This window comes from Lampetra planeri, chromosome 3, assembly GCF_965212315.1.
Source record: "Lampetra planeri chromosome 3, kcLamPlan1.2.h2, whole genome shotgun sequence".
In the NCBI taxonomy this organism is placed as follows: Eukaryota; Metazoa; Chordata; class Hyperoartia; order Petromyzontiformes; family Petromyzontidae; genus Lampetra; species Lampetra planeri.
In genome coordinates this window covers 7,790,439-7,816,160 of record NC_136109.1, presented here as the reverse complement: position 1 = coordinate 7,816,160, position 25,722 = coordinate 7,790,439, and the positions used below count along the sequence as shown (strand labels likewise).

Sequence of the window (25,722 nt, the reverse complement as noted above, 5' to 3'; positions counted from 1 at the left end):
CACTTTTAAAAATAAAAAAAATATTGCTGTGGTTTTCACACCTGATGATGATTGCTTTTGTTGCAATCGAAACGTCGTGAGAATTTTATTGTTTTATATTTTTATTATTTTATTATGTCCCTTCTACGTGACTTTAGCGAAAGAACCAAGAATATGAATCCCTGCAGTCACGAAAGCTTTACATCGAAAACGAAGAGAGATGCATCCTTGGAAGTACGATGGGAGTCAGAAAGATGAACAGATGAATTACAGATCATTCTAACTCATGGGCTTTCACAGGAGACACGTCGCTCAAAGAGGTTACGACCGGAGATCTAGAATAATGCCTGGAGCTCGAGACTACTCTACGGGGCGTCTGGCAAAAAAACCCATTACCAAGCTGTAGCATGTACAAAACACGTTCCTTCGAACTTGATAGGACAGCGCATTCGTGCATGACAGACAAATATGCACGACAGACAGACAAATAATCCCTGGTGGGCAGTGTGGAACCTGTTGTTCCTACCTGTAATATTTTGGCACATGTTGTGACGGGTACTGCAAGATCCGACTATGTCCAGCCAGTGCTTGCCGAGCTGCCTTGGCTTCCGATTGCCGAATGAAGACATTACGAGGTCGCACTCATTACACACAAAGTACTTGTCACAAATGAATCACAATACCTTGCTCATCTCGGCAAGGAGCATAAACCATCACGTGAACTTCAGTCATCCTCGCAGCGGCTTTTGGCTGGCCATCGAACAAAGATGGTCACCGCATCGCACGCTTCCAGACGCGCTTCCCTGGCCGTCTGGAACGTTCCTTCCTTCCGATTTTCGGAGCTATGCACTTCTAAATCGAGATGATTGAAAACTCACTTCTTTAAGACTGTTTTTCGTGTTTAGTTTGTTGTCCTTTCCCCGCACCTCCGTATGGCGCCGAGGAAGATCAACATAGAGACATATAATAACGACGGCGTGGCAGCCAAATGGAGGGAATACAGTGAGGGAAATAAGTATTTGATCCCCTGCTGATTTTGTACGTTTGCCCACTGACAAATAAATGATCAGTCTATAATTTTAATGGTAGGTTTATTTGAACAGTGAGAGACACCTGGGAGCCAGAAGTCTTTCTGATTGAGAGGGGGTCAAATACTTATTTCCCTCCTTAAAATGCGAATCAATTCATAACATTTTTGACATGCGTTTTTCTGGATTTTGTTGTTGTTATTCTGTTTCTCACTTTTCAAATAAACCTACCATTAAAATTATAGACTGATCATTTCTTTGTCAGTGGGCAAACATACAAAATCAGCAGGGGATCAAATACTTTTTCCCTCACTGTACGACCTGGAAGACTGACGAGGGAAAACAATGAATTCTAGATTTGAAGCTTTCGTGACTGCAAGGATTCATACTATTAGGTTTTTTCGGTAAAGTCACGTAGGTAAAACATTTTAATTAATGAAAGTAAAATAAAAATAAAATAAAAATCACGACGTTTCGGAAGCAACACAAGCTTCCGTCTTCAGGTGGAACCGTCACAGCACGATAGCTGTCTTACTTGATACTTTTATTGATTACATTTTTTTACCTACGTGACTTTACCGAAAAAACCTAAGAGTTTGAGAGCAATGAAATTGATTTGTTAGCGGGTGCCAGGTGGATCATTGCATTGCAGGACTTTGAGAGATGGTGATTACTTGGAGAGACCTTTGGGGCCGTCCATAAATGACGTCACGCGATTTTGGACGATATTTGACCCCCCCCCCCCATCGTCACACGGCGTCACAAAAAGTCAGACCCGCCCCCTCAAGTATGACGTCACGAAACTCTGCCCCCCCCCCCAAAATATATAAAACATGCTTCAAATCGCTTTAAACTATCGTTATTGTAGTGCGTATTGAATGTGGCGCTGCACTCTGATGTTGTAGGAGAAAACATTTATTAAGAAGTATATTTAATTAAGTAGAACGTGTTGTCTATATTTATTTAAGGGAATCGACGATATAGTTATTGAAATGTTTAAATATATAACGAATGATTGAGTGCCCTTTATTAATTGCAGATGCTGAAAGATCAAGATTTGAATGAGAGCCTGCAGACCGGCGGTACTTTCAAGAGGAGTGAGAACATTGACACAACCTTGAAGCTGATTGTGGAAAGGACACTTTCATCGCTGAACACAGTGACAGAAGGTGAGACGAGCCGGCCCGGGGCACAGGCACGGTCATTAGGAACCTTCTAAGATTCATCCAGTCCCAGTGCTACAACACAGAACCTCAGAGGGACAGCCCCAGGACTCTGACATGGCCATTGATGTACCTTCTAAGATTCATCCAGTCCCAGTGCTTCAACACAGAACCTCAGAGGTACAGCCCCAGGACTCTGGCATGGCCATTATGAACCTCCTAAGATTCATCCAGTCCCAGTGCTACAACACAACCTCAGAAGTACAGCACCCAGGACTCTGACACGGTCATTATGAACCTTCTAAGATTCATCCAGTCCCAGTGCTACAGCACAGAACCTCAGAGGGACAGCCCCCAGGACTCTGGCAAGGCCATTATGAACCTTATTAGAGTCATCCAGTCCCAGTGCTTCAACACAACCTCAGAGGGGCAGCACCTATGACTCTGACATGGCCATTAGGAACCTCATAAGATTCATCCAGTCCCAGTTCTTCAACACAAGACCTCAGAGGGACAGCCCCAGAACTCTGACATGTCATTATGAACCTTATTAGAGTCATCCAGTCCCAGTGCTTCAACACAACCTCAGAGGGGCAGCACCTAGGACTCTGAGATGGCCATTAGGAAGCTCATAAGATTCATCCAGTCCCAGTTCTACAACACAACCTCAGAGGGACAGCACCTAGGACTCTGACATGGCCATTATGAACCTCATAAGATTCATCCAGTCCCAGTGCCACAACACAGGGCCTCAGAGGTACAGCCCACAGAACTCTGACATGGCCATTAGGAATTTTCTAAGATTCATCCAGTCCCAGTGCTTCAACACAAAACCTCAGAGGTACAGCACCCAGGACTCTGACACGGTCATTATGAACCTCCTAAGATTCATCCAGTCCCAGTGCTACAACACAGCACCTCAGAGGTACAGCCCCCAGGACTCTGACATGGCCATTATGAACCTTCTAAGATTCATCCAGTCCCAGTGCTACAACACAGAACCTCAGAGGGACAGCCCCAGGACTCTGACACGGTCATTATGAACCTCCTAAGATTCATCCAGTCCCAGTGCTACAACACAAAACCTCAGAGGGATAGCCCCAGAACTCTGACATGGTCATTAGGAACCTTCTAAGATTCATCCAGTCCCAGTGCTACAACACAACCTCAGAGGGACAGCACCTAGGACTCTGACACGGCCATTGATGAACCTCATAAGATTCATTCAGTCCCAGTGCTACAACACAGGGCCTCAGAGGTACAGCCCCCAGGACTCTGATATGGCCATTATGAACCATCTAAGATTCATCCAGTCCCAGTGCTACAGCACAAAACCTCAGAGGCACAGCCCCCAGGACTCTGGCATGGCCATTATGAACCATATAAGAGTCATTCAATCCCAGTGCTACAACACAGAACCTCAGAGGGACAGCCCCAGGACTCTGACATGGCCATTATGAACCTTCTAAGATTCATCCAGGCCCAGTGCTACAACACAGAACCTCAGAAGTACAGCACCCAGGACTCTTGGCCAATATGAACCTCATGAGAGATATTATATGGTTCTTTCGGTACTACATCATGGGACCTTTTTTGCCAGCACCAAAATATGATAATAGGTATTTCCCCTTTTTTTCTGGCAACAAAACAGGTGTTAAGATTCTAGATTTGAAGCTTTCGTGACTGTAAGGATTCGTACTCTTTGGTTTTTTTCGGTAAAGTCACGTAGGTAAAAAATAAAATTATAATAATAAATGAAAATAACTAAATTAAATCACGACGTTTCGGAGGCAACAGAAGCTTCCGTCTTCAGGTGGAACCGTTACAGCCAAAATCACTGTAGTAAGTGAAGAGAGCTAATAGAGAAACGTGACTATATAGGGTAAGAGGGGGGGGGGGGCAAGGTGGGGGGAGGGGGCGTGCCGTGTGGAGTCGGGGGGGGGATGCTAAGCTGAGTTAAGCCGATTGATAACATCTATTCATTATGCAGGAGAGGTGGGGGTATTGGGGTACCATGAACAAAGGGACGGAAGTTGAATTGATGAATAGGAACGCGAAGGTAAGCTGACATGTGCTGGCTCACACTCAGTTAAGAAACTATAACACTAAACTATTTATATTTTTTTAAACTAAACAATTTTAAATTTTACCAGATAGCTATACATCTCTTTTTTTTAAAGTGACCTGGCCTAACGAAGTGGCTTATCAGGCCTACATTTATAGCAGCCCAATTCTCTGAATGCGTGTTTCTAAATGCGGAGGAAAAAACTATCGGGAAAACACGCAAACTCTAAATAGACAGGAGTAAGGGTTGGGATCAAACCCACGACCTCCTGTATACCAGGCAAGGCAGTAAACATCTCGCCACCGCGGCGCCCCAAGAGTTGGAACTAAAGCATTAACAGTAATTGTCTCAGTGCCTCGGACCATTATCAATCCTCTGAGTAAGAGTCACAAGTCCCAGTGCATGAACCCAGGTTTTTCTCACCCGTTTGCCTACAGACAGGCCCATTTCGACTCCACCCTCATCAACCAGTGACGTTACTCCTGCACCGATCCCGATGGTCCCACAGACATCTCTCACCGTACAGGACCTCCTCAAAATCGGAGCCTTCACCGACATCCACAAAGGTCAGTAGAAGGTTCACCCCCTGCCCTTGTGATCTGGAACTCTCTCTCTCTCTTCCTCCCAGCAATTCATGCTTTGGACTTAACATCCATGGGTGGATTTTTCTCCTGGTCCTCCGGTGTTTCCCTACACATTTAGAAACATGCGTTTAGAGGTATTTGGCTGCTATAACTTTCTGCATTCTAAGCCACTTCTTTGAGCTATCATTTGTGGCCAGGTCACTTCTGAAAAAAGAGCTATAGCTCAGTGGGCCTCCTCATAAAATAAATAAATTGTTTAGTTTTAAATATTTAGCCTAGGCTCAAGACCTTCCTCTACTTCCCTGCATATGTCTCTTCATGCTTAAAAAAATTGCCAATGGAAGTATCAATCTATGCCCCCTTTCTATCAGCAAACCGCCTCATCCTACGTATTCATTATATAGGTTTTGGGTCAGATGGCGTTATTTATAAATGTGTCATAACCCTCCACCACCCGACATGGCCAAACAGTAAAAAATGTGTCACGTTTTTCAAAGGACAAAATAATTCACTTCTTTAGCCCACCGGTGTATTCAAGAGAGAATCAACAGCATTTTAAAATTTGAGTACGACGTTTTGCTGATAAGACCGGAAGCAACAGGAGAGCTTCACCATTCTTGCCCGATGAAGCTGATTGTAATTACCAGCGAAACGTCGTACTCAAATTTTAAAATGCTGTTGATTCACTCTTCAACACAACGGTGGGCCAAAGAAGTGAATGATTTAGTCCGTTGATAAACGTGACACATGTTTTTACTGTTTGGCCGTGTCGGGTGGTGGAGGGTTACGACACATTTATAAATAACACCATCTGACCCAAAAACCTATATTATGAATAATATTGGTCGCGAAAGCCTACGTGTTAAATCATCCTAAGTAGTGTATCCAATAATTTGCTCATTGTACTCAGAACCGGGACTGCCTTGGCTGAGCGGCATTTCTTTGTGGTTGTGTAATGTAGTAACTCCACGGGAGACGACTTCACGGGTAACACACTCTTTATTTTATCAAACTTGGTTACAGGTGACTAACACCCACTTTGTATCTCGGGTGACAAACACCCACTTAGCTACTTGGCGACTAACGCCCACTGAGCTACTCGGATGACCAACATCCACTTAGTACTCGGGTGACAAACACCCACTTAGCTACTTGGCGACTAACGCCCACTGAGTTACTCGGATGACCAACATCCTCTTAGCTACTTGGCGACTAACGCCACTGAGCTACTCGGATGACCAACATCCACTTAGTACTCGGGTGACAAACACCCACTTAGCTACTTGGCGACTAACGCCCACTGAGCTACTCGGATGACCAACATCCACTTAGCTACTCGGCGACTAACGCCACTGAGCTACTCGGATGACCAACATCCACTTAGCTACTCGGCGACTAACGCCACTGAGCTACTCGGCTTCACTAGGTCTTCAGCTCCGTCTTCGGGTCTTCAACTGGGTAACTCTCCCCGAGTGCTCTCGCGCGTCCCCCTTTATACCCCACCTGCGGACGTCGCTGCGAGCACCCACTTATTCGACCAATCGCCGGGCGCTGGCTACGATCCTCTTTTCCCACATCTCATCGTGCCTCACCACTCACTCCGCGCCGCCTCGTCATCTGTCACTCCCGGCGCGCGCGTCCACACCACGCCCACAACGCGTGCCCAACCCCGCACCCCGCGCCGCCCCGTGATCCATCACTGTCACAGTCGGCGCACGTCAATACCACCACTACATCACCCCCTACCACATAGCTCGCAGCCGCCCCGGCTGCTACAAAAATATACAAACCCTCCCTGTGTGCCCCGTAACACAACACAACAACAAGAACAACAACTAAGCTAACAACACAACACGACGCGAACACCACCATCCGCAACCCTCAACCAATGCCACCGCGACAATAGAACAATATATACAAACCGGCGAGTGACAATAGCAATGTGTATACAAAAAAAAAAAAATGGAAATTTTTTTTTTTTCTTTCGACTCGTGCAGTGTCCCCTTTTCTTCCGAGCGTCCCTACAACGGGACATTACCCCGGCAGAGGGGAACACCGGGCGAGCTCGGTGTAGAGCACAAAAAAACCGTCCTCATGAAAATTGTTGAGACCTAGCCCGAGTCCGCCTTGCCGGTCCGTCGTACGGCACCAGACGCGGTTGAACGTCCGGTGGTGCCGGCGGTTCAGGAAGACATCGGCCAGGCATCGAGGACTCGTGCGTGCCCCGGGGTTCAGGCTCTCGACGGTCAGCAGCCGTCAAGCCCGAGGCACCTGGGGGTGGGTCAGGTGGAGACACGTGAGGATCAGCCTGCGACACCTCCCTCCCCGAGTCGACGGTCACATCACACGCCCGGTCGTCACGGCACAGAACGGGGTCACACGGTGCCGCATAGGGCTTCAGTCGGGAGGGGTGCACATACCAACGGCGTTTCCCCCATTTAATCTGTATACTCTGGGGCCGTGCAACCCGCACAATTTCCACCGGTCCCCTCCAAGGTCTCAACAACTTGGGGGACGTAGCCAACGGTGCATGTGGACAATGCAGCCAGGCCTTATCGCCTGGTTTCCAATCATGCGTATGCACCCTCCGCTCATGCAATTTCTCGTTTGCAATTTGCCGCGACCGCGAATTCAACCTTGCCCCCTCCCACGCTTCAGTCAATTTGGCGATATTAAATTTGATGTGGTCTGCCAATTTAGATTTTGCACGTGGCTGGGAAATCCCCAGTTGGACGTCCATGGCCGGATCGGCCTCCCGCCCATACATAAGAAAAAATGGGGAAAACCCTGTCGCCGCATGAGGGGCCATTCGATAGGCCGCGAGTACCCCCGGCACCTGTAAGTCCCAATCAACCTGATCGTCGCAGACCTGTTGGCACAACATAGACGTAATCGTTCTGTTCAGACGCTCAACCATCCCGTCAGTCTGCGGGTGGTAGGGGGAAGTACGCACTTTCTTTGTACCCAACAGGTCGCACACCTCGCGCAACAAAACGCTCGAAAAATTCTTCCCTTGATCCGTCAGCAAGCGTTCGGGGGCGCCCTTGTCCAACACATAACCCTGGACAAAGGCGTCCGCCACCGCCGCAGCCGACTGGTTGGCGAGCGGCCATGCCATAGGCCATCGGGTGAAGTATTCCACGCCAACCAGCAGGAACCTATTTCCCCTTGGTGTAACCGGAAAGGGCCCCAAGATGTCCAACGCTACCAATTCGTTTATACGCGAAACCTGAATGGATTGCAGCGGTGGATTAGCTGCCAATGGTGGCGGTTTCCTTTTGGCGCACCCTACGCATCCCTTAAGAATATTCGCCACGTCGTTACCCATCCCCGGCCAATAATAGTCTCGCTGGATTAGGGCGAGCGTTTTGTGAAAACCCAGATGCATGAGCCGTTCATGAGCTGCCAGAACAACCCTACCCCGCATAGCAACAGGCACAACGAGCACGTGACGCCGGGACATGTTGTCCCACCTCATCAACAGGCCCTGTCTGCACACCCAGGAACCGACCCGCGCCTCCCCTTGTTCGGGAGCGCCAACTTTCCGACGCAGCGTAAGTAGGGAGCTGTCGGACATCTGGAGGCGGCCCCACTCAATGAGGGGCAACGACAACAGCGAATCCCTCCCCGTGGGGGCGTCCTCTCCCGGGGTGTCAGTGGCGGCGAGCGCAACTCCCGGGGTGCCGGCGACCGGGGGTTTGCACCGCGCTGATCCCAACAAACATGTGCAGTCCGTGCACGGCGGCAACCGCGACAAGGCGTCCGCGTTTGAGTGCCGCAACCCCTTGCGGTAAATCGTCGTGAATTGGTAGTCTTGAAGGACCTCCAACCATCGGGACAATTGGCCCGATGGCTGCGCCACGCGCATAGCGTATTGTAGAGCCGCATGGTCCGTCCGGACCGTAAAATGACGGCCGTAAAGATACGGCCTGAATTGCTGTGTAAAAAACACAATGGCTAACAATTCACGACGAGTTACACAATAGCGTTGTTCTGCGGGGGAAAGAACCCTACTACCGTAGGCGACCACCCGTTCAACCCCCCCGACCAACTGTGAGAGCACCCCCCCGATACCCGTATTGCTGGCGTCCGTGTCAAGCAAAAACGGTTGTGTGAAATCGGGGTAACACAAGGGGGGAGCCTGCACCAAAGCGTCACGGAGGGAGCAGAACGCATCCTCCTCCTCTGCCCCCCAGTGAAACCTCACACCCTTAGCCGTCAAAGCGTGCAGGGGCTTGGCTATGGTGGCAAATTGCTTGACAAAACGACGGTAATAGGAGGCAAAACCAATGAAACTACGAACCTCCGTGACCGAGGTTGGCGTTGGCCATGAGCTGACGCAATGCGTCTTAGCAGGGTCCGTCGAGATCCCTGAACGACTCACGATATGGCCCAAATACCTGACCGATTCCCGAAGCAGAAAACATTTAGCCGGTTTAAATTTTAGCTTAGCGGAACGCATCCTGAGGAACACCGCTCTCAGTCGCTGGAGGTGCTCCTCGAAAGTCCGACTAAAGACGATAATATCGTCAAGATAAATCAAACAGGTATCCCATTGGAGGCCCGACAAAACCAATTCCATGAGTCTCTGGAACGTGGCGGGAGCGGAATGTAAGCCCATGGGCAAACGGTTGAATTCAAAAAGGCCCCCAGGTGTCCGGAAAGCAGTTTTAGGTTTAGACTCGTTATCGAGTGGCAATTGCCAAAATCCAGAAAGCAGATCGAGTGTGGAAAAAAACTGCGCTCCCGCCAAGGCATCCAGCGACTCATCCATCCTGGGGAGCGGATACGCATCCGCCATCGAGATTTTGTTTAAGCGGCGGAAATCGACACAAAACCGCAAGGACCCGTCCTGTTTCTTTACTAGGACAATAGGAGCACCCCACGGACTAGAAGAGGGCGAAATGATATCGGCCGCCAACATATCATTAACCGCCGATTGCACATGTTCCTTCTCGGCCGGGCTGAGCCGGAAGGGATTCTGACGAATAGGGGCCGCGTCCCCTGTAGCTATGTGGTGGCGCAACAGGTCAGTGCAGCCGATATCGTACTTATGTTTGCTGAACACGTCAGCAAACTCGATGAGCAAACCCCTCAATGCTCCCAATTGCACCCCGGACAAGTTAGCAGAACCCGCACACAGCGAGTCCAACCACTCAGTCCCCTCATCACTTTGAGGATGCGACTCGACAGTAAAATCTGCTTGAGCCACGAGCCGTTCCTCAACGGGCAGCGGCGCGGCGTGAGCCAGCACCGTTCCCTGCGCAATTACGGCCGGCCGCGACCCCGTATTCAGGACCATTACGAACGGCTCACTGTCCCCTCTCACCACGGTTTGAGCAACCGCTAAGTCGAGGCCCTTACTGGCTCTGTTTGACGGCCCCAACAGCACCCCCTGTGCCTCCGCACCCACCTCGAGTGGCTTCCTGAACCGAAGGGGTACTAACATTTGCGATCCCGGGGGTACCCGTACAGTGTGAGTCGCCAGCGCCTGCACCGTCGCACAAACCGTGCGCACTTTGATAGGGCTCGACAAGAAGGCAACCCGCCGACCTGACGGAAGCTCTATGCAGGCCTGATCAATAAGAATTTTGATGGGCATTTTTGACAAAAAGTCCGTACCTAGCAAACAGGGAACGGCCAGCGATGATGATACAAAAATAGGGCCCGCTAATTTAATGTCCCCAATGCAAATAGTCGCCCGAATCTGGCCGATGATCCCCAGGGATCCCCCATTCGCCGCATAAAATGGCACGTCTACTGGCAGAAGGGGTCTACTTTGGACGGGAAGAATGTTATAAATAAGGTCCGAGATGATGGTGGCCGACGCACCCGTGTCAACAAGCACCCGGACCTCAACCCCGTCAATGAACCCCGTTACCACGGACGACCCGGCTGACGCAGCCACGATCCTGTGGGCCAATTCGGACCACTCGACTGCTTGCGGGCCGCGTACGGACCCCCCTCGCCGAATTGAACCCCCGGCACCCAGCCGCGAACCCCCCACCGCGAAGCGGCGACCCGAATGTGCCGTGTTTGTGGACCGAACGTGTGAGGTGCCGCGACTTGCCGGGTTTTGTTGGGATGACTTGTGGCCCTGGTCGTCGTCCCGACGTGGTCCTGCGGCGCGCGGACGCGGGGCCCGGCACCCGGCTGCGACGTGACCCCGAAGGCCGCAGTTGTAGCAGACGACGGACGTCGTAGGTTTCGGTTGCTCCAGCTTGCGGGGCGAACGTGTGGGCGAACGACCTCCCGTTCTCCACTCCCCCGGACACGATGCAGCGAAGCCCCGCTCCTGCACCGCAGCTGGCTGAGGTTCGGCGATCGTGGCGGCCAGTGCCGCATTCCCCGGCCATTTGCAGACGACCCCCGGCTTGCGTTTGAGGACCTCGTACGCGTGAATGCTCGTGGCGATCGCCAGGGAGCAGATCTCCATCTCGTCTGCCACGTTGATGGGGACCCCCAACTCGTGGGCCAACACCAGCAGCTGCTCCGTCACCATGGCGTCCTTCCCCTCCTTATCCATGCGGGGAAAAGCCGCGTCCGCCAAGGCGAGCAGTGCCGTGCGGTAGGCTAGCGTCGTTTCCCCAGCCACCTTCCGCCGATCGTAGAACTGGTGGCGGCACGTGGAGGGCGGCCCGAACACCTTCGCCATCAGGTGTAGTGCGGCCTGGAGCGTAGAGCGGGACGACCTTGCAGCAGATGTGAAGGCTGCAAGCGCGTCGTCGTCAAGCATCGCTGGCAACGCACGCAGGGCAGTGGTGTCGGACCACCCCGACATCTCCTGATGAGCGAGGAACCTTCGTTGGAAGGCTCCCCAGTCGCCCCCATCCGCCTTGAACGCCGACAGCGCGGGCAATCTTTGCTGGAGGACCCGATCGTCGTCGACGTCGGAGAGATTTTCCCGCGCTCCGCTGGAGTTGTGTAAAATGTCGGCTCGGTTGTCAGGCGCAAAATGGAGGGCTCCGGCGCGCGCCGATGACGTGGGCTGCGCTGCGCGGAGGTGTCCGGCCACGTGGCGTCCGTCTTTCCCGCCAATCGGTGGCGGCCCCCCAAAAACGGCGGCAACTTCCAGGCTTTTGGCGCGAAGCGCCCTTTGGCGGGAATCCTCCACCGTCGCTTCCTCCACGACCCCCGCAGCCGTTTTTCCGCTCGCCGGAACGGAGATGTCGGCCAAGACAGCGGCGGCGGCGAGTAGCAACTCCGCCAAGCGGGCGTGCGCGTCCTGGAGGCCGGTGTCGGAGGCAAGCGGAGCGTCGGCCATCACCGCGAAGTGCTGCATCGGCGGCAACTCCTCGTCCTCTACTCCCGAGGTCGGTGTCCCCGGTACGCCGTCGTCATCCCGACCTCGCTCGTGGGTACGGGTAGTCTTCCTTGTGTCCATACTTCTTGAAGACAGGTTTACTTCTGACGCCAGTTGTAATGTAGTAACTCCACGGGAGACGACTTCACGGGTAACACACTCTTTATTTTATCAAACTTGGTTACAGGTGACTAACACCCACTTTGTATCTCGGGTGACAAACACCCACTTAGCTACTTGGCGACTAACGCCCACTGAGCTACTCGGATGACCAACATCCACTTAGTACTCGGGTGACAAACACCCACTTAGCTACTTGGCGACTAACGCCCACTGAGTTACTCGGATGACCAACATCCTCTTAGCTACTTGGCGACTAACGCCACTGAGCTACTCGGATGACCAACATCCACTTAGTACTCGGGTGACAAACACCCACTTAGCTACTTGGCGACTAACGCCCACTGAGCTACTCGGATGACCAACATCCACTTAGCTACTCGGCGACTAACGCCACTGAGCTACTCGGATGACCAACATCCACTTAGCTACTCGGCGACTAACGCCACTGAGCTACTCGGCTTCACTAGGTCTTCAGCTCCGTCTTCGGGTCTTCAACTGGGTAACTCTCCCCGAGTGCTCTCGCGCGTCCCCCTTTATACCCCACCTGCGGACGTCGCTGCGAGCACCCACTTATTCGACCAATCGCCGGGCGCTGGCTACGATCCTCTTTTCCCACATCTCATCGTGCCTCACCACTCACTCCGCGCCGCCTCGTCATCTGTCACTCCCGGCGCGCGCGTCCACACCACGCCCACAACGCGTGCCCAACCCCGCACCCCGCGCCGCCCCGTGATCCATCACTGTCACAGTCGGCGCACGTCAATACCACCACTACAGTTGCACAGGCAGCCATCTGAAACTCTCTCTCCCAGCACCATCATCCACCTCGAAGCAGCAAGCTCAAGACTCACCTGTTCAGCCTCTCACTTGTCCAGGCTCTCACCAGTACAACTCTCACCTGTGCAGATGCTCACCTGCCCAGGCTGTCACCTGCTGAGGCCCTCACCCATTCAGGCTCTCACCTCTTCAGGTTTTCACCTATCCAGGCTCTCACCCGTTCAGGTTTTCACCTTATTCACATGCTCACCTATCCAGGCTTTCACCTGTCCAGGCTGTCATTCAAACTGCTTTCCCTAAAACCTTCTGCTACTAGACCCCCCAGATTATATGGTCTTTCTAAAATCCATCGTTTCCACGATCAACTCACCTACCTACAAACTGGCCCGTTTTCTGTCCGATACCTTGCTTCCATTCACGGGCAAGACTACCTCAGCAGTACTTAACTCAGCTCACTTGGTCTCTCTAATCAAAGGCATTTCACTGTTCTCAGATGATTTGCTCGTCAGCTTTGATGTAGTAGTTTCTCTGTTCACAAAGGTTCCTGTACCTGACACCTTAGCAATAATTGAAGACTTAGTCCAACATGGACTGAATCCTGATGTACCTACCCTGGTTAGGCACTGCCTTACCAACACTTACTTCACCTGGAATGGTACTTGATTCAAACAAAATGAAGGTACCCCTATGGGTTCCCCCTTATCACCAGTGATAGCCAATGTTTTCATGGAGAAATTTGAAACAGATGCCATCCGGACATCCACCCTACGTCCTTCCTTGTGGAAGAGATATATAGATGACACTTTCGTAATTTGGCCACATGGCCTGCCCTATTATTATATTTTGGTACTGGCAAAGGAGGTCTAATGATTCTATATTTGAAGCTTTCGTGACTGAAAGGATTCATACTCTTGGGTTTTGTCGGTAAAGTCACGTAGGTAAAAAAATAAAAAATAATAGAAATAAAATAATAATAAATGAAAATAAATCAATTAAATCACGACGTTGCGGAGGCAACACAAGTCTCCGTCTTCAGGTGGGACCGTCACAGCTATTACTGTATCACTTGATACAGTATGAGGTCTAATGAAATGGATTGATGTGGTCACTTATCAACTGACACGTTCATCCATCCATCCACTTACTGACTCATTCACCCACTCTGTCTGGTCGACCCCCTCCCCCCACCCCCGCAGGACTGTATGAAAACCGCCAAGTGGCCATCAAGATTCGCAAAGACGGTATCACCAACGAGCAGCTGCTTGAGGAGGGGCGAATGATGGGCACCTTGCGGCACGAGCGGCTGCTTAACCTCCTTGCCATGGTCTCCGAGTCTCCTGCCACCCTCATCATGGAGTTCATGAGCAACGGTGAATGAGCAGAGCTGAAAAACGTGGTAGGGGTGGGGGGATTTCAGTGAGAGACTGCAATCAAATGCACATAAAGACAAAGATCTCCCACATAGCCTTTGCTGGATGTTGCATTTGTCTCCCCACTGCTGATATTTAATCACGACCCTAGGAGAGGCACTGGACTGGTTTGGATCTTCGCCACTGGCGTTAGACGAAAGCGGGATTCGAACCCGCTGGATTCCCTAGCTCAGTGCACGCACGACCATGCTACTGGTAATGGGAGCAGTGCAGTGCGCTAGCCGCTACACTAACCGCTCCCCTAAAAAAAAAACAAAGATCCCCTGTATAGCTTGTTACCAGACTGTAGGGGTAAGTGATGTTAGCGAGCACCTATGAAGGCCCCCAACACACACACACAAACTGCATTTCCACAACCAAACTGAGAAAATAGTATCGGCCTTTGATTCTATTACAGTCGTGTTGAGCCAAGTTAGCACCAACCGGACTGTGTGGTTCGCTGGTAGTGGGCTGCGTGGTGTACTTTGAGAAGGGAGCTGTATGGGAGCTGTATAACAAAAGGCGGTTTAATTCTAGCTTGCTTATCTACTTCTGCCATCTACATCACAAAGCTCCAGGCGTGTCCGCAGCTGCAGCGCCAGGCGTTTTCTCACTAGCTTACACCCCCCCCCCATGGCCCATCCTGGCTCCTCCCCCTCCCCTTAACCAGTATTTAAGGTCGTGTCTCTAAGAACTCTCTTCACTTGATACAGTAATTTTGCTGTGACGGTTCCACCTGAAGATGGAAGCTTGTGTTGCCTCCAAAACGTCGTGATTTAATTTTATTTATTTTCTTTTTTTTCACCTACGCGACTTTACCGAAAAAAACAAAGAGCATGGATCCTTGCAGTCACGAAAACTTCAAATCTAGAAGCTGTATGCTTGTTTGCATTCCCTATAAATTAATTGTGACATCGTGGGATCAACGTCAAAATGAAATGTGCATTGTCAGTGGCATCTCGCTCAGCTTGATACGAGGCCCATGCTTTTTCCTTAAAACTAGAATTTCTGCGCCTATTGCCGTCACCCCCACTGATGTCCTCTTTACCCCCCCCCCCCTCAATGTGTGCAGATACTACTTACTTTATTGTATGTAGGGTGTGTAGGGGGGGGGTTCACCTTCTATAACTTTTTGATTCAGGCCTTTTGAAAGGCTCTCATAATTTAGTTGACCGACAAACGGAACACCGGGCTTTTATAATAAATTGCACCACGGAAAATTTTACAAAAATTATCGAATTTGGCTTGGGATATTCCACACTAACCCTGCTACTCCAGGCATTGATTAATTGTTGTTGAGAATTGGAGGTGGTTAGGTGGTGCATCGAGGCAAAAAAAACTAGTCAGGCCCTGTCACCGTGCTCCAGTGATGTTACAGAGCCGATGTATTCAAATTTATGGAAGTGATCTGGCAGTGACATCGCTGGACAGCTATCTTGCTCTTATCTTCTTGGTTCTTTCGGTAAAGTCACGTAGAATGGAAATAATAAAATAATAAAAACAAAATAGATATCTCGCTCTTAATCTTATACTTTAAAAGTCTTGATTCTCATTAATGGAGTATCAAACTCGTGCTGGAAAGCCCAGGACACATAGGCTGGTTTGAAATCTTGGTTTCATCCTGCATTTGCGGATATCAGCCGCCTGTGATTAAACCGGGTTCTCAAGTGTTAGCGAATGTCTGTACACAAAAAAAATCCTCAAATCATCACGTTTCATTTAGTTCAGGGATTTTTTTGGAGGGTGAAATGCCAGTTGTGAGATTTACATTTTAGTTTTAACTTGCAAAGTGACAAACATTTTTTTTTACATAGCAAGGCGTTTTTTTTTTAATGGGCAGCAACTCGCACGTGTAGATAATAGGTCGCTTGAAGGGATTTCTGAAGTAGTTCTATAACATCTCCTTCCACGGGTCGTTCTCTATATATACACACATCCAAATGGATGCTTAACCTCATAACGAGACGCCAAAAGCACAGTCGAGGCACACTTTTCATCACTGCTAGCTATGAATATTTAATATCTCTCCTGATGGCAATACCGATAGTGCAATTGGGAAGGGTTAATCATTAGTTGATCAGCATGTGCTCATGTCACGTGCTTTGTGTATCCATGTATTTATTCACGTCTTTCTGTTCTCACGTCTCATTCTGTGTTTTCATATTTCTGTCTTCATATAGATGTGTATTCATATCTCTGTGACTTCATTTTTCTCCGTTCTGTATTGATGTCTCTGTGCACCCATGTCCCTCTATACTCATATCCCTGTGCAACAGGAAATCTCCTGGCCTTCCTCGAGAAGAAATCTTCCTCCAACCGTGACCGTTACTACCTCAAAATGGCTGCCGAGGTACCCTTCATTTTCTTTTTTCTTACGGCCGAGTGGACGTAGTGGCAGGACAGCTGCGATGGCCTACGCAGAAAGTCGACGCCTCAACCCAGCACGAGACGACGGTCACATCCATAGTCGGTGGTCCCAAGCCATTGGTGGAAATTCCAGATTCCCATGACGGGATGCAATGGCATTGGTGCACGTCGCCCACGTGGTAGACGTTGGGAAGCCCTCCTCAAATAACCCAGAGGGGTTTTATCAGATGATACGTAAGAAGGAATGTATGTACGTTGAACTTATTTCGCACCGTACACAGCCAACCGTGCTAATCGGAGGTGCGGGAAAAGGACAACAATCTAAACACAAAAAGCACTTCTAATAAAATGAGTTTTCAATCTAGATTTGAAAGTGCATAGCTCCAATGGCTTCCTAATATCGGGAGGAAGAGTGTTTTAGATGGCCGCAGAAAAGCATCTGAATGTGCGTGATGCAGTGACCGTCTTTGTTTGATGGTCAAGCCAAAAGCTGCTGCGAGGATGACCGGAGTTTTGCGTGATGGTTTATGCTCCTTGATGAGATCAGCCAAGGTGTTGTGGTTCGTTTGTGGCGAGCACTTTGTGTGTCATGAGTGCAACCTCAATCTATTCTTCAGCATCCGGAATTCAATCGACTGTATGTAGGAGAAGGGAAACTCCGATGTCACATTGGAGCAGACAAAGCTCGCACAATCTTTTACAGGCAGTGTCTTGTCTGGAAGTGAATCTACAATTACCAATCTGATGCTTCACTGCCATCTCCTGACCACCTCGTGTCCCACCCCTTCAACGCCTCGTGTTCCCAGGGGTATCCCAACCAAGTCCTGCTGACGAGATCGAGTGTGTTCACGCTGATTTGGTGGTGGTAGTTGGTGAGGTGATATTTTTTATGCCCTTCGAGGTGGCCGAGGGAATGCGCTTCCTGGAGGAGGAGGGCTGCGTGCACCTCGATCTTCGTGCGGCCAACATTCTTCTCGACGACGGCTTCGGCTGCAAGATCGCGGGATTCCAGCTCGTCCGCAAGCTCGTGGGCGAGGTGTATTACATCAGTGAAGGTGACGACTCAGTCCTTGTGATCATCATCATCATCGTCGTCGTCGTCGGTAGCAGCATTGCGTCGTTGCTCTGTAGATCAGGAGATTGATGAATGATCGGTCGCCATTATGACCAAAATTCCCACCGTTACCGGCACCACTATCGGCATCAGCGGCACGATCATTTGTATCTTCACAAAAACACCGCCGCCATCATCATTGTCGTCACCATCAGCAGCAGCAGCAGCAGCTGCATTAAGGGTGAATGAGTCTTTTGTTATCATTCACGGTCGCAATTTCATTCGAGAATTGTCAAAACTGTGGGGAGCGTAGTGGCCTCTAGTGGCTGCAGGGGTCACGTGGCACGATTTGATACAACAAACGAATTGGAAAAATATACTGAAAGAACCAAAGAGTAATTCCTGCAATCACAAAAGCTCCAAATCAAGTTTGGAAAAATATAGCTATGATGTACTAATCTTTAGCTTAAATAATCGATAGTAATTGATTAGTATACTCGTCTTTACACCTATTATTAATCACCAGCGTCATCATCATCAGCGGTAGCAAGCAGCATCACTGGCATCATCACAAACATCGCCACCGCGATCATCACCATTGGCCTCTGTGTGCGAGAACTTGGCATGTAACGAAGCATCAGTCAGTCTATACGGGTTCTTCAGTTACTTCCTGTGGCTACTTCCCATTCATCATCAGCAATGATCGATCCGCTGCTGGATGAAGACCTGCCTAAGCTCTTGAAACCGCGATGTACACTTTTCCCTGGTTATTCGCGAGGGATGCGTTCCGCAGATGCTCGCGAATAGCAATAAATACGTAAATAAGCTATTAAATACATGAACATTATCTAAATAACACAATAAAATAAAATAAAACGTAAAGTAAATACAAAATTATTATTAAAGTGTTAATAATACTTTCAAAATGAACTCACTTTAAATTACGATGTTGCATTACATTCTCTCTCGTCACTTGATTTCACCACTTGCTTTCTTTCTCTCTCTCTCTCGATATCATCACGTAGAGTTCCAGATGCGATTCGTGGATAGCCAAAAATCGCTATTTTACTTTACTTTTCCGAGTGTTAACATCCCCAGTTATTTTTTGGCAGTGCTCTCTTCATTGTTCAGCCAGCATTGGTATAAACATGGGCATTTTCGTTCTTTTGTCTATCATGTGTATCAGACCTCCCCTCCCCCCTCTCTGTCCATTGTGTTGGCGTGTGCAGCAGCAACCGCGCCCAAGCCGTTCGTCCATTGTTTTGGCCCCGCCCCCCTCCCTCCCACTCCCGATGCGTTGTGCTTGGCGCTCCGTGCTGTCTTTGAGCCCCGCCCCCCTCCCTCCCGATACGTTCCATTCATTGGCTACCACATTCTGATGAACTCCCCCCCCCTCTCCTCCCCCCTTCAACTTGCTTATAAGGGATTACTTCTTGAATCATTGCCTCACTTGATGCAGCTAATTCGGCTGTGACGGTCCCACCTGATGACGGAGACTTGTGTTGCCTCCGAAACGTCGTGATTTTTGTTTTTATTTTATTTTCATTAATTTTGATGTTTTACCTACGTGACTTTACCGAAAAAACCTAAGAATATGACTAAGAATATAAAAATCGCGGAACAGCAGGTTCGTGAATAACTAGGGAATAATACAATCTATGCAAAAACTGTTCCATCGCTGCTCCATCTCCACGGTAGACACCCTCTCAGCCGCGTCCCCAGTCATTTGGTGGCCGGAGTAGGTGTACGGGGAGGGATATCATCCAAAGATCTGAGGATAGATTGCAAATCTACTCGCCAGAGATCGCAAACGGGTTTTGATTCCTTACCCGTACCCGGCCGCACCAAGGTCGCAAACGGGTACCCGTACCCGGCCGTACCCGTACCCTACCCGTACCCGGCCGGGTATCGGGTAGGGTACGGGTATCGGGTACCTGATTGCGACCTCTGGGATGAAGCCATGTTGCAAGCGCGGGTGGGTTGATTCTAGGAACTTGAATTGTGAGAAGAGACAAGACGTTGGGAAATGAGTGACAAACAGTTACTCACCAGTGACTCACGGCCTACCCGTACCCGTACCCGGCCGCACCAGGGTCGCAAACGGGTATCCGTACCCGTACCCGGCCGGGTACGGGTAGCCGGGTATCGGGTAGGGTACGGGTATCGGGTACCTGATTGTGACCTCTGCTACTCGCTGCGCTACCCCTTACCTGTGTGTGTGTGTGCAGGAGACATGCTGCCCGCACGCTGGTGTGCCATCGAGACGTTCACGACCAAAGTCTGGACGTGCAAGTGTGACTCCTGGTCTTTCGGGGTGCTGCTCTTTGAGATTTACTCCGACGGCGCCCTCCCTTACAGAGGTTCAAACGGCCTGCACCGATTCACCCCCCCCCCCCCACCCCCACACTGCCATTTGAATGATCGTCGCGTTTTAGAATCATGGTTTGCCGCCGCGATTAATTACGTCATCTGAAAATTTCATCGCGTCTTTTGTCGTTTCATGTTTTTGTTTTTACCTCCCATCTCTGCACTGTTACTCCATCATGTTGAAGGTATAATTAGCGTATAACGTGCATAATTATTGATTTACACGTAATTAATATTTCACGAGCGTACAAATCGATTTCGCTACTTGCCTGACTGTTTGTTTGCCGAACTGTGGAGTGTTGTTGTCCTGCCCCCACACCTCCGATTAGCACGGTTGACTATATGTATGGTGCGAAAGAAGTTCAACATACACCTCATGAGCGCGAAATTTTGTAATAACCGTGCCTGCGACGGGAATAAAACTGTGACGACGTCTGCTTCGTGTCTCCCACCCCCCCAAACCCCCGCTCCCCCCCCACCCCCCACCCCCTGTAGGGATGACGCACAGGGAGATGCTGGAGCTGCTGAAGCAGGGAACCCGCCTAACGCGTCCAAGGGTCTGCCCTGATGCCGTGCACAGCATCATGGCCTCCTGCTGGCATGAGGACCCACTCACGCGTCCCGACTTTGACGAGATGTCCACCTCCCTGAGCTCCCTCATCCGGGCCTAAGCTCCACTTTAGGGTCGCCAACTTTTCCACTGTAATCCAAGCCTCGTATACAGGAGGCCGTGTGTTTAATTCCGACTGTGATGCCTTTATATTTGAAGTTTGCACGTACTCTCTTTCCCCGCGCTCACGTGAATTTTTCTCTGGGTCCTGTGGTTTTTCCCTCCACATTTAAAACCATGTGTTTGGAGTACTTACCTGCTATGGATTTCCACGTGACAAGCCACTTCGTTGAACTGTCAAATGTGGCCAGGTCATTTCTGGAAAAAAGAGCTATACAGCTCAGTGGGCCCTACCTGATAAAATAAAATAAAAATTTAAATAGTTTTTAATAGATGCTGGGTTTCATACCGGGTTTCATGATTAAATCAGGGTCCCAAGTCCTCTTCTTGCATTTGTTATCAGAGGTCAATATCCAAATTGCCTGACTGCTTTATTTTTGTACAGGAGCGAGTTTAAGTGATTTCCGTGAGCATTGCATGTTGAGATCGCATATACGTTAAGATGGCGTACATGATTAACAGGGGATAGAATAAGCGGCGCGTTTTCAAAACAACGTTACTGATGCAGGTGCATGCTACCCCAGAAGGAGGGGGCATTCTTCGTGGATGATTTAGAGTTCATCGCGTTACTTTAAGGCGGGTGATCATGAGGTCCTCCTCCTCTTCGAATTATGAGCTGTGTGACCCTTCCCAGGCTGGCATCCTTGCTCGCAAGCTTCACGAGTCATAATTGAAAAAGGAATCGAGAGGGACAGATTCACGTTCATTAGAATGCACAACAAATAAGTCGTGCTGCAGCTGCAGTGTGCACACCGGTCCTTTGTGTAGACCAGGGGTCGGCAACCAAAATAACAAGAAGAGCCATTTCTTTCCAATTCGGTACAAAATTCAGTATTTCAAGAGCCGCAATGCATCTGAGTACATACTGTACATACGTACATATTGTCAAGAAGCAGCCCGTAAAGAGCCGCATGCGGCTGCGGAGCCGTAGGTTGCCGACCCCTGGTGTAGACAAATTAACGAATTAGCTGTCGGACATCACATTCATTATGTATTATGTTAATATAACTAATCTATGTATAGTTATATTATGCAACTTGCATGCCGATTAGCTATAAAGTGGATGATGTTGGAATATATCTTCAGCGTTGATCCATAGTCTGCTCCGAACTCATAGTTGTATAGTTGTTCGTAAAGTGAGGAATGATTCGAATGTTGAAAGTACGTTGTAAGCCCGATGTGTGCGTGACTTTAACACATTCCTGAGGAGGGAGCTGGTAGGAACGTTGGGTTGCTCGGTCAATGGCCAGGGTCAACGGCGGCGTGGTGTATTCCGCAAATATGCCCGACTGTGAGGGCGGGCACAAGTCGGCGTGAGTAGGTTAAACGTTGAGTTTTATAAGGGCACCACGGGGTGACCAGCCCCTCCCCACGCAGCCCCACCACTCCCACCCCCCACCCAGCCCCACCCTCCCCACCCAGCTTCTCCCCACCCAGCCCTTCCCCACCCAGCCGCTCCCCACCCTCCCTCCCCACCCATCCCCTCCCTCCCTCCCTCCCCACCCAGCCCCTCCCTGCACGACGGACGGACACAATCATCTCCTGTGGGCTGGTGTAACCAGGGGGTTCCTACCAGTAATAGTGTGCTTTAAGATATATGTTGTCTTGTTAAAGGAGATGCCCCGTTCTTTATTAGTCTGTGCGCTATTCCATTTATCTTGGGAACTGGCTCGCATGTTAACGAATGCTCTCTCCCATTTCGATTTGAGTCTGTATCATTATTTGATGTTGCATCCCAAAGTACAAGAGTGACTATATTCTTGGGTCTTTCGGCAAAGTCACGTAGAAGGGAAACTATTAAATAATAAAAATGTAAAACAATAAAATGCTCACGACGTTTCGACTGCAACACAAGCAATCATCATCAGGTGTGAAAAACACGGCAAGAGAATTTTTTGAAAGTGGAGTTTTTTTTCTTTCAAATTTTATTAGGGAGCTACTGGAGCTATGCACTTTTAAATCTCGATGGCATTTTTTTAAAAATGCTTTTTGTGTTTTAGTTTGTTGTCCTTCCCCCCGCACCTCCGATTAGCGCCGTTGGCTACGTATGGTGTGAAAGAAGTTCAACATACATACAATTAACAATGTGTGTCTCCTGGTGACACTGAACCCGAGGGTCTACGATGTGAGGGGGGGGGGATTATCAAGGTTTTTTTTGAAAATAATTAATCCCACATTATTTTGTTGTTTTCGGTAAAGTCACGTAGGTAAAACATTCTAATATATTTTTTTAAAATATTTAAAGATTGCAATAATTTTTTTTAAAAAATTGTAATTCAAATAATTTCTTTTACTTTAATATTTTTTTTCTTTTTTTGCCTACGTGACTTTACCGAAAAAAACAAAAAGTATGAATCCTTGCAGTCACGAAACCTTCAAATCTAGAATTCCCACATTATTGTAAAGGATGTATCCTTTTGACAGAGCAATTTTAAAGTGCATGCCTTATACTCAACAAGTCGAATCTGAGCTGATGTGCTCAAACACTCCCTCGTTAATTGCGATGGATACGTTCCGGGGATGCTCGCGAATAGCCACTTTCCCGCATAACGATTTTGGGCTACGAAAACCCATTTCTTAAAAGAATTACCTCAAATAAATGCTCGAATAAGCTGTTTAACACGTTAAAACTATGCACCTCTCATCTCTTCATCTCACCACTTTATGTCATAATTTTATCTCACCACTTTCTCGCATCAAATTCTCTCCAAACACTCAATCTCATCACTTTCCTTCTCTCTCTGTCGTTCTTGATGGAGTGACGTAGAGTTCCAGATGCGATGCTCGGATAGCCAAATTCGTGAACAGCAATTTCGTGAATAACTTGGGAATTCTGTACTGTGAAGTATACTAAGCAATTAAACGAAACAATTGTTTTCATTTCATCAGGTAAGGCGCACTGAGCTGTATAGCTCTTTTTCAAAAGCGACCGGCCACAAATGATAGTATTGTAAAAAAAAGGTGTCAGTTTTGTTGCCAGATAAAAGGGTAAAAAACCAATTATCATATTTTGCTACTGGCAAAGGAGGTTCCAATGGTGTAAATGCTTACCCCGTGCGCTCATACTCTGATGGGGCGTTTTCTTTAAATTGTGCGCCTTCAGGCGTCATCTGGTCCAACACCATGTGAGACTAGGCTCTAAGAAAAGCTGTCTCGGGTGTGGACCAATCAATTTCAAGGACAGTGTATACATTATCAGAGTTGCGTTTTTTGTTTGCATTCCGACCGCAGGTAATGTGGTCTATGCAAACATAACTCCTTGTAAAAAAAAGGTGTCAGTTTTGTTGCCAGATTAAAGGGTAAAAAAACAATTATCACATTTTGCTACTGGCAAAGGAGGTTCCAATGGCACAAATGATAGCTCAATGAAGTGGCTTACCACGTGGGAATTTATCGCGGCCAAATACTCTCAACGCTTGTTCTTGATTATGTGGAGGGAAAAAAACCGGAGGACCCGGAGAAAAATACACGCAACCACGGGGAGACCATGAAGAAGTTTACTTTTAAGAACGTTTCCAGAGAAGAATTATTCAATTGCAATATGCTGTGGGGTGTGTGGGGTGTGTGCGTGTGGAGTGTGTGGGGTGTGTGCGTGTGGGGTGTGTGGGGTGTGTGCGTGTGGTGTGTGGGGTGTGTGCGTGTGGGGTGTGTGGGGTGTGTGCGTGTGGAGTGTGTGGGGTGTGTGCGTGTGGAGTGTGTGGGGTGTGTGCGTGTGGAGTGTGTGGGGTGTGTGCGTGTGGAGTGTGTGGGGTGTGTGCGTGTGGAGTGTGTGGGGTGTGTGCGTGTGGAGTGTGTGGGGTGTGTGCGTGTGGAGTGTGTGGGGTGTGTGCGTGTGGAGTGTGTGGGGTGTGTGCGTGTGGAGTGTGTGGGGTGTGTGCGTGTGGAGTGTGTGGGGTGTGTGCGTGTGGAGTGTGTGGGGTGTGTGCGTGTGGGGTGTGTGGGGTGTGTGCGTGTGGGGTGTGTGGGGTGTGTGCGTGTGGAGTGTGTGGGGTGTGTGCGTGTGGAGTGAGTGGGGTGTGTGCGTGTGGAGTGTGTGGGGTGTGTGCGTGTGGGGTGTGTGGGGTGTGTGCGTGTGGAGTGTGTGGGGTGTGTGCGTGTGGAGTGTGTGGGGTGTGTGCGTGTGGGGTGTGTGGGGTGTGTGGGGTGTGTGCGTGTGGGGTGTGTGCGTTGGGCGTGTGTGGGGTGTGTGCGTGTGTGGTGTGTGGTGTGTGTGCCTGTGGGGTGTGTGGGGTGTGTGCGTGTGGAGTGTGTGGGGTGTGTGAGTGTGGGGTGTGTGGGGTGTGTGCGTGTGGAGTGTGTGGGGTGTGTGCGTGTGGGGTGTGTGGGGTGTGTGCGTGTGGAGTGTGTGGGGTGTGTGCGTGTGGAGTGTGTGGGGTGTGTGCGTGTGGAGTGTGTGGGGTGTGTGCGTGTGGAGTGTGTGGGGTGTGTGCGTGTGGAGTGTGTGGGGTGTGTGCGTGTGGAGTGTGTGGGGTGTGTGCGTGTGGAGTGTGTGGGGTGTGTGCGTGTGGGGTGTGTGGGGTGTGTGCGTGTGGAGTGTGTGGGGTGTGTGCGTGTGGAGTGTGTGGGGTGTGTGCGTGTGGAGTGTGTGGGGTGTGTGCGTGTGGAGTGTGTGGGGTGTGTGCGTGTGGAGTGAGTGGGGTGTGTGCGTGTGGAGTGTGTGGGGTGTGTGCGTGTGGGGTGTGTGGGGTGTGTGTGTGTGGGGTGTGTGGGGTGTGTGCGTGTGGGGTGTGTGCGTTGGGCGTGTGTAGGGTGTGTGCGTGTGTGGTGTGTGGT

The 25,722-nt window shown here is 49.7% G+C and overlaps 1 protein-coding gene across 2 annotated transcripts in view; it reads left to right on the top strand.

Annotated features, from left to right (window-relative positions):
* LOC144737506 (proto-oncogene tyrosine-protein kinase LCK-like) overlaps window positions 1–21,913 on the top strand; it is a 39,826-nt gene extending 17,913 nt beyond the window's left edge. For both annotated transcript variants that reach the window (XM_078620234.1, XM_078620226.1), the window contains 7 exons: window positions 2,047–2,176; window positions 4,673–4,801; window positions 14,219–14,392; window positions 16,708–16,781; window positions 17,700–17,853; window positions 20,081–20,212; window positions 20,715–21,913. In XM_078620234.1, the coding sequence (XP_078476360.1) occupies window positions 2,047–2,176; window positions 4,673–4,801; window positions 14,219–14,392; window positions 16,708–16,781; window positions 17,700–17,853; window positions 20,081–20,212; window positions 20,715–20,890 (969 nt within the window). In that variant the 3' untranslated portion in view covers window positions 20,891–21,913. The remainder of the gene's footprint in view (window positions 1–2,046; window positions 2,177–4,672; window positions 4,802–14,218; window positions 14,393–16,707; window positions 16,782–17,699; window positions 17,854–20,080; window positions 20,213–20,714) is intronic.
* The last annotated feature ends 3,809 nt before the right edge of the window (window positions 21,914–25,722 follow it).